A 9,223-nucleotide genomic window follows, 5' to 3' on the forward strand; every position below is an offset into this window, starting at 1 on the left:
TGAGAAGGGAATGATTTAGGGTTAAAATAGCAGGACAGCCGGAGACCTGGGAATGCGTACTTCGGTTATCGAACGTGTGCAATTCCCCAAGACTTCGGAAGGATCCCGTTGTGTGTCACTCGAGCTCGGTGGGAGCTTCGTCCAGGTTGATTGCGGCTAGTGGGAATGGATGGATGCATAGACAGATCAGGCAGACGGGCAATTCTTGTCCTTGTCCTCTTTCGCGTAAGCTTCGTCGGATTCCTGGGCAGAGGGCGACGGGATACCGAGACGCAGACCAGCCGGTTCAGACACTCTCACATCCTCGGTAAGTATGGTACGGTGCGTACATGGCCTGCCTGCCTGTCTGATGATGTACGCAGTAGGTAGCATCCGTCGCAGGTGTCTACGGGTTGTGCACCCAGCTCGCAACTACATAAGATATTACGTGGCCGGTTCGGCTCAGCAGATAGATATCCGTATGAAGCTGGAGGATGGCCGAGATCATGCCAGCACCTAGGTACGTGTAGGGAGGCACTTGAGAGGAGCTAGGTGCCTTGTGGCTATCTTCTCGCTAGGGAGATGCCCCGGTAGGAGGTAAGAGGTAGCTTATTTACGACGCCCCACGCGCGCGTGCATTGGTGGTGCATGCATCGGTGGCAGAGCGATATATGTACGTACATATATACGGGTTTCCTTGACATGCCTATCCATATATGGGTATGCGTCGATGCATTGTATTCCGTATGAATGGAGATTAGGTAGGTCGGGCACCTGGTAGGTAAGCTTAAGGGCCAAGACGTGGCGTTGGCTTCCGCCGAGCCTGCCTACTATGCGCATATACATCGGGTATGCGCCTGGAGACCTTTACTAGGTACCTCCTAAGGTCATAAGGGTCGGGGGCTTCCATAAGATCGGTACTCGCATCTACCTCGCTACGTACCTCTGCTGCGTAGTATGAGTAGTAATTACCTAGTACCCCAGGTAGGCTGCTTGGCAGTGGATGGTAGCTGATGCCCCGGCAGAACCTAGTCATGGTCAGGGCCTATACGAAGTACCTAACGTGCGAGGCGCCTCAGCGCCCGTGTCCACCAACGCTGCCTGGGGCGACTCAGAACAGGAGGTACCGACAAAGCAAATGAAAATAAGCTTGAATTTATTAGGAAGCTTAATTCCCACTGCTATTAGGTACTCGCTACAACCTCCATTAGGTACTGGCCTACATGCCGCGACAGCCACAGTTTAATACCCGGATAGCGCATGACTTTCGCTGGCACGTTAAGTCTCTAGGCGAGTACCCAGGTAAGTACGTACCCAGGTCTGTAGCGCCGTAGGGTAGGTACCTCCGGTACCATTACCCATCGTTACCTGCCTATATATATTCCTGGTTAGTATTTGTAGGTAATATCCGGCTCCTCGCAGCACTTGCTTGCCCCCTCGCCCTCTTGCGCTTTCCCTCGCCTCCAAAGCCCTAATGCCGTCCTCATAATGTAAATGACTATATGTGTGTACATATATATACCATATCCGTACTCCTTAGGTACCTGCCCCGAGGCTGACCGGGCTCGGTACCTTAGGTGTCCACCCAAGTACCGCATTGCTTACCCTAGGTACCTCCTTAGGTACCCTATCGAGGCGGACACTTACTCATACACCGTTCTGTTCTGCTGTGTGCGTCCACCTAAGCTAAGCTAAATACCCTAGTACTAAGCCTGCCCACCCTGCCCGCACGCACATCCGTCCACTTTATCCTTGACAGCACACCTCCACCTATCTCTCGATCAACCTCTCTCGGCTTCGCAATCTCGCAACCAACCTGCTTGTCCGACGTCCCTCCCTCCCTCTGCCCTTTCTGCCCTCTCTGCCTCCGCATCGGGTAGTAGAGACATACGTTGGTTAATTGCGCATCCAGTAATCCGACCCTGTTTCATCATCTCGCCACTACCGGCCGTCCATCGATCTGACCCGAAGGCTGAATATCTCCCTGCAGCCACAACGCGTGGGATAAGACTACAACATATAGATTGGTATTCCTAGCGGGGAATCCAGACCCCACGAACCCAGCTAGCGTATCCTGTCTGCCCTTCCCTGACATCCAGGATCAAAAGCTGGAGGCGACTGGATGAACACAATCTCCTGCCCAGTCTAGAGTCAGTGGTGATCAGTCAGCCCGACGCGAAGGCGAGCAGGAAGAGAAGAGAGGAAAGCAATACACACCTCTAAGAGAAATCGTGAACTATTATCCCTCGGCATTCGTCACAAAACCCCGGCGAGGGTTAAAAAAAAAACCGGGAACCTGATCCACCCCGACCCCAAGGCCGTCGGTCGTTTTCCCAAGGCCTTTTCTTCCTCTTTTCGCAGCCAGGGTCTCTCGCCGGCACTACACACACACACACACACACACACACACACACACACGTGTCCAACCAAGCTTTAATACCTCTTGTCATTTCCCTGGTCAGCTCCACGAAGGAGTGGAAGAGGCTCCAGAAGAGACAGCTTACGCCTATGCACCCAACGTAACTTATACCTACGTATACATACACCCGGCTACATCCAACATAATCTGCCTTTCACTGCGCACCTAGCCATACATCTACATCTAGCATATGGTATGTAGGTAGATACCTTACTTATATTACATATATATCTACCTGCCTATGTACTATACACACCCCCCTCTCCCTTCCCCTTCCTGCTTCCGCTCCCGCATCTATCTCTATCCGTACAGACGGACGACAGAGAGAGAAGCTAGGCCATCATCTCTGCCAACGCCTACGCCAACACTTACCTCCGTCCTATCCTTGTCTACACCAAGGTTACTATAGTCGTGCGCCCGCCAAAGGTACGACCCCACTGCTGCCATCACCATCCGCCTATCGCTACAGATCGAGTAGTAGTACACTGGTGCTATTGCTGACGCTACCGAACTGCGCTCTTTCGACCCTTCTCAGCAATTACTGACTCGAGCCTGCCCATTAGTGATCCGCCACCCACATCACCACCAGCTCAACAAGCTCGAGACAGAGAGAGTGAAAGAGAGAGGGAGAGGGGCTCCCTCGTATCTCGAGCGCACGGCCGACCTGAACTTAACTGGAGGTAAGCCTAGTTCGGCGTCCCGGCAACTGAGCGCTGTGTTTTAAATTATCTAGACCGTTCTTGTTTTCTATTCCGTGCAACTGAAGGTTGGAGAGAAATATGAATAAAACCTAAACTTGGCGGGGCGCGGCATCTCGTCTTCTTTCTTACTTGGTTCGAAGCGCCCCGTCCCTACTTGCGCGGTCTAGGTTACCGGTAGTCTAAACTGCCATCAACCTTTTCTCTTACTCCCAGGCTTTTTGGGTTGTTTTTCATTTGAATCACATACATAACTGTGGCTCGGTGCCTGCTTTTTTCTTATTTTATTCTGGTTATTGTTTCCTTTTCCCTCACTCGCTGAATCTGTCGGTTGCGATAAACCCCTCTCTGACCTTGCCCAACTATCGAGAAGCAAGCAATACTACCCCCCATACGACCTACCGCATCGCAACCGTATCGATCACATCGACGGCCGCTACGTCCATCCCACATCCCGAGACGCCGTGTCGGGAAATTTCAATCGCCTAGTTGGGCACTGGTGGGTTGGTCCGAACGCCGCCGAAAACAGAAACAAGAATTGAAACGAGATATTCTAAGCGATTCCCTTTCGCATCCTCGACTTCGTCTCGAAGATTCTCTTTATTTGCCTCGCCATCGCCTTCGACTTCGCCCGGGATTGGGAACTATTTAAGCCTGTATCTAAGGCCTATGTGGTTTTATCTTCTCGGATGCTAGTCGTTCTGGGACTAGCCAGCAGACCTCAGGTTTCTCCCCAATCTTGGCCATAAGGCGACCACAAATTAACCCGCTATATTCGCATCGGTATGTCTTGAACACCCCTCACCACCACCACGACCTGCTTCGCCCAACTTGTGCCTACCCCCCCAGTGAGTCGGGAAGGCTGGCCCCCGTCCGTTGAAATCCCGTCGATCTCCCCGCACACCTCTCTGTCTCCCTCTCTCTCGGGCTCTCCATACGTTGCCGATTAAACCCATCGGATTTTGAAATCAATGTCGTGAACACCGGAGTCCAGTCTAGACTCTTCACTCTCTCCCCCTGCTCTCTCCTCCCTCGCTCTCTCTATAGTATGAGTTTTGATTTGCATCTTATGCGCCTTGCTGCCCTCTACGTGGATATTGGCCTAGCTCGCGATGAATTGTTGCCCTGCATCTCTCGGCTTCGGTAGAGTGTGCAGGGTCGGTCTCGCAAGCTATCCCTTCTTGAATCCCGAGAGGGCCGTGCTGGCGAGGAGAGCCTGCCTCGGGCTTGGCAAGGACCAAGATGACGGGTGCGATTGGGACGCACCGGTTAAGTCACCGCGTGAGCAAGCTTGATGACCAGAAGTTGTTCTGCAGCGTCTACGTGGTTGGCTGGTCGTGTGTATGTGTGCGTCGGGATACAATCTGCCAAGTATCAGGTTCAAACAAATCTCTATACCCTTGCACGTCTCACAAGCCCATACGAAATCAGATCCGCCCTTTTGGGGGATTGACGGGTATACATATACATACATACCCATGCGCGCCGCTCTCCCATATTTATTTCCCATATTTATTTATACGGGCAACCCTCGAGTCGTTCCCAACCAGGCTAAAGACTGGCTGGCTCGGGTGCTTCGATCGAAAAGAGCTAACAATGAAACCCGGCAGGGGATCCACGAGTCTGGGCACCTCGGCTGCAATTCCGTAACGTCTGGACCATTAATAGTCTAAAGGCGCCAACTATCGACTCGAGCTGCCCGCAATTCAGAAACGCCAAGTCAGCACGCTCATTCTCACTTCAGCTGCCAACGACCAGGGTCAATTCTAACCACGCCAGCTTTTATCCCGTTACCCACCCGAGCAGGTCCATATCCACTCCACCTTCTGGACGACCCACCGCTGTAGTCGAACTGTGGACCCGATATGGTGGGAGGGTAGGACTACAAGACCTAATTATCTGGCAAGAAATTAAGGATCTGTCCAGGATCGTCTTTTCGGCTCTTTTTATCTTCCTCGACTCCGACTTATTATTAACCTACCACATCGTCATCGCCAACATCAACCTCAACCACCGTCACCGTCACCTAGTACCATCCCAATCTTTTTTTTTTTCTCTTCACTTATATTTTCCCTCGTGCCTATCCTGCCACCCAACCGTCTCTCCGGCTTACGCACACCACCTTCCAAGCGTAGCGAGCGGAGCGGTAGCAAGATGGAAACCTACCACGGGTACGTGCGGACACCCGCAGACGCCATCAAATTATTCGAGGCCTGCCGGCTAGGGTTGCTACCTCGAGTCCAGAGGCGGCTCTCGGAGAAGGAGAGGCAGTCTATCAGATCCGGCTCGGTTTTCGTATGGGATGAGAGGGAGGCCGGTATGCGTCGGTGGACCGATGGGAAATCATGGAGCGCCAGTCGAGTTTCGGGCAGCTTCCTCACATACAGAGAGATGGAGGGCAAGCGAGGGACCGGATTCGGCGGCGCGCGACGAAGTAACGGCAGGACGCCCGACAGCGGCCGATTAAGCGACGAAGACCCGGACGGCGAGCCCGAGGGATATAGGTATAAGGCGGACGGCTTGATGAAGCAGTCTTTCAGCATAACCACGTCGCAGGGCCAGCACCTTCACCTGATCTCGTACTATTCCAGACCTCACGCCGGAGCTCCCGATCTGCCTCAACCGAGCACAGATCCCCAGCTCCGTCATATAGTACCCCTCAAAGGCATGTACCCAGAATCGAGCCTACACGATACCACCCCGCCCGCCATGACGAGGACGCCCATGCAGCCGTATGCGAGCCACACCACGCCCATCGATCAGCCAGGCTACGGTTACTCGTGGGGAGGGCCGTGGCAAAATCAGGGCCAGTGGCCACCCTCGCCCAACCACACGCCTCCTTGGGGCCAAGGGAAGCTCACGCCGGAAATGAAGCCGCAGCCTCGACCTCAGGTTCACCACCCCGTGCAGCGGCCGCCTCAGCTCCCTCACCAACTTCCTCAACTTCCACCACAGCTTCCGCCGCCACTGGCTGCAGCGCCACCGAACCAACCCATCTACCCCAAGGCCCTCGGCAATGGATACGAGAATGAGCGACTGCCTCCACCGACTCTAACCATGCCGTACTCGCTTCCTCCGCGTGCGCCGAGCCTATCCCCGCAATCGCGCCAGCTTCAGATCCAGGCTGCTAAAGCGGCGCAAGTCGCTCAAGCCGCGCAGCCTATGCCGCCTGCCATCGACCCCCGCCTAACTGCGACGAGCGCGCGCAACCCCCAAGGACCGCTCCCCGCGATGCCGACGGCCCCGCGGGGCGGCTTGACGCCGCCTAGGATGCATTCTGTGTCACCACCACGAACGATGGGCCCGGATGCAGTTATTGGCAGCGCGAACAAGGCCAGCCTGTCAGCGCTGCTGAACAGGACGCCGGCGAGCTCGGAGCCAAACAGCGCAAACCCGGGGAGCAACAGTGCTGGTAGCTCGCCAAGGGCACTGTCCAACTCGGTGGCGGGCCCCGCAGGTGGTACCGACATGTTTCGAGGAGAAGATACCAGGGCTCTCCGATCCCTGGATCGCAAATTTTGCAGCTGAGAGCCGAGAGGAATGATGGACACGGCATTGTTCGGGCGTTCAAAATAAAATTGCATGGCCTGGGGGTGGTCTCAATTTCCACCCCTCCTGATGCGGCACTCTTCACCGCACATTTTCCTGCTACGTACCGGGTGCGCATTCTGAGCGATACGGAGTTACGGGGTTTTTTTTTTTTTTTTTTTTTTTTCAAAAACGGGTTTTGGTTTTCACGACAGTCATGTGTGAGAGGATCGACGCAGGTGCGCGCAAGGGAAAGATACGGGCGAGGATCGGTGCGGAAACCCCGGAAGTATTGTTTTATTACTCTTCATGTAAATAGCTTATTAGCATAAAGGAGACTTACAGTAGCCCTCGTGGGCGGGACTGTCCCGATAGCCTCGGGGCACAAGGGGGGAGGAAAAAGCTGCGATACCAGTAAGGAAGGGACAGAGAGGGCGCGGCGTGTCAGTTTGATACCTTCACAAGCACGGCATCCTTATGCTCAATAATAGAGAGACCGAGAGAGAGGAGAGACGATATCGATTTACCACACTCGACCTGCGAGCTTGAACTACCTGACCCCCTTAGTAGAGGCAAGAATGAATGGTGCGAAACAAGCGAAAATGCAGTATGGATGTTGCCTAAAATGTCCACTAGAGCCATCCATGGCGGTTAGTACTCTCCCATTGATATTTTCCGATCTCGTCAAGTTGTTTAGCAACGAATCTCGACTAGCGGAGGGAAGCATGATGACGAGGCTAAGGGGGTTTTACGGGTTACCACCCCTTGCGGCTCGCCCCCCTGGACGGCCTCTGCCCCCTCCACTTGCTCCCCCTTGCTCTCCCAGGCCTGATCCGCATGATTAACCATGCGATTGCACGTCAAACACGACGGGTCCCTGTAACGCATCCCGTCTATTCTTGCCTGCCGTCGGCCGCTCCCCCATGTCGCCCTCCCCTGTAGGTTATAGGCGCATAGGGGGAGGGCAGAGGCAGGTTAGGTAGGTAAGGTGTGTTCGTTGTTGGGAATCCCAAACTCGAGCCAGACCCGCCCGTCTGGGGGACGTGCGGGCACACACACGCTACGAAGCCCGAGGGGGGAGAGTATAGACGCCACTACCTAAAGCCTACCCAGATGCTGTACGCGCGTTGCGTGCGTGCTTGGTTTATGTGCGGGTGTGTCTATGCGAGGACGTGTTAGTATGCTATGTAGTGTTATTTGTATGCGTGCGTGCGTGGCGGATTGCCACGTACGTACATACAACAACTCATAAGACCTCAGGTTTGCAATATTTATAACGCGGAGATTCACACCAACACACAGACACAGACACAGACACAGACACAGACGCACGCACGCAATGCGGCGAGAGTGCTCAAGCATTGGTTCAAATGGTTCCGTGTATGCACACGCACACATGTGTGTGTGAGTATTTTTCGCATGCGTGCGCGTACGTGCAGGGAGTTGGCCTGGAGGGCCAGCAGCGAGATACCGGCACCTACTATATGCGCATAGGCATGTCTTATACAGGTAAGGCAGGTAAGTAGTCAGGGTAGGTAAGTTGGTTTCCAGCCCCTGTCACGGTCGTCGTCACGCCTGCGAGGTTCCAGCAAATTGGCACCAATCTTTCGACGTCTATATACAACCTCCACGCACCCTGTCCTGTCCCAGGAGAGTAGCCGGAGAGGGAGAGAGGAACTTGGTACCGAGATGGACTTGTTCTAGTGGCCACCGCCCGCCGAAGCTGCTCCGCCAACTGGACGTTCCACGTAGGGCGAGCACATGCACGTGCGCACATGAGGGAGCGAAAGCAACCAGTAGCCCTACACGGGGTTATTACCATAGTTGGCAATGTCATTATCAGTAGTATCAGATTCCTGCCGACCAGGACGCAGAGGCGTTTGTATACGTAGGTGTATGATACCTATGAAGGAAAATAGTCTACTACCGTACCCAAGTAACTAGAACTCGCTGGGCAATACTGGCAGAAGAGCCAGGGAAAAGGGGAGAGAAGAAAATAATGGTGTAGAACACAGGTATATTAGGTAGGTACTCTAGACGCCTCTGTGTACGTCATGCGACGCGTGAGCATAATCGGACAGCAATAGGAATTAGAAATTGGTTATGGTATAGGTGGCGTCTGTCTACCAGGCCAACGCAGACTCGGTGGCGGCAATAATCGTGACGATGACGATAGCAGTAATATCACAACCCCTATAGCAGTACCATGGCACGTTCGTGGGCCGATACTCGTGCAGTCGTTGTACGATGCTTATCTCTCTCTAGCGCACAGCGACGGGTGCGCGGCGCCGAGAACCAGCGACGAAATGAGAGAGGAGGATGCGGCGAGCAGCAAACAAGCCTTACGGCAGAAGCACGGCGCACATGGACCCCGGGCGTCGAGGCGAAGGAGAAGTCCGGGAAGGACTCCTGGAGAGAAGAGGCCTAGAAACGAATTAAAATGTGTAGGTAAATGAGAAACGAAATTGCACGGTATAGAAGTGTCCACAAAGGACCAAACCTGTTCAAACAGACCAGAGGCGGGCCCGAGGGTAAGATGAGGAATGGTCAAGCGCGACAAGGCAAGATGATGCGAGAGAGAGAGAGGGAGGAAGGGTAG

General features: G+C 54.1%; 1 protein-coding gene across 1 annotated transcript; it reads left to right on the forward strand.

Annotated features, from left to right (window-relative positions):
• Window positions 1-5,250: 5,250 nt before the first annotated feature.
• GGS23DRAFT_604787 (Gti1/Pac2 family-domain-containing protein) lies at window positions 5,251-6,624 on the forward strand (the record flags this gene model as incomplete). The annotated part of the gene is made up of 1 exon (XM_051519657.1): window positions 5,251-6,624. The coding sequence occupies one exon, from the start codon at window positions 5,251-5,253 to the stop codon at window positions 6,622-6,624; it is 1,374 nt and encodes a 457-aa protein (XP_051372507.1).
• Between the last annotated feature and the right edge of the window lie 2,599 nt (window positions 6,625-9,223).

The sequence above is a fragment of the Durotheca rogersii genome, assembly GCF_024521655.1.
Source record: "Durotheca rogersii strain YMJ 92031201 chromosome Unknown GGS23scaffold_8, whole genome shotgun sequence".
Taxonomy (NCBI): Eukaryota; Fungi; Ascomycota; class Sordariomycetes; order Xylariales; family Xylariaceae; genus Durotheca; species Durotheca rogersii.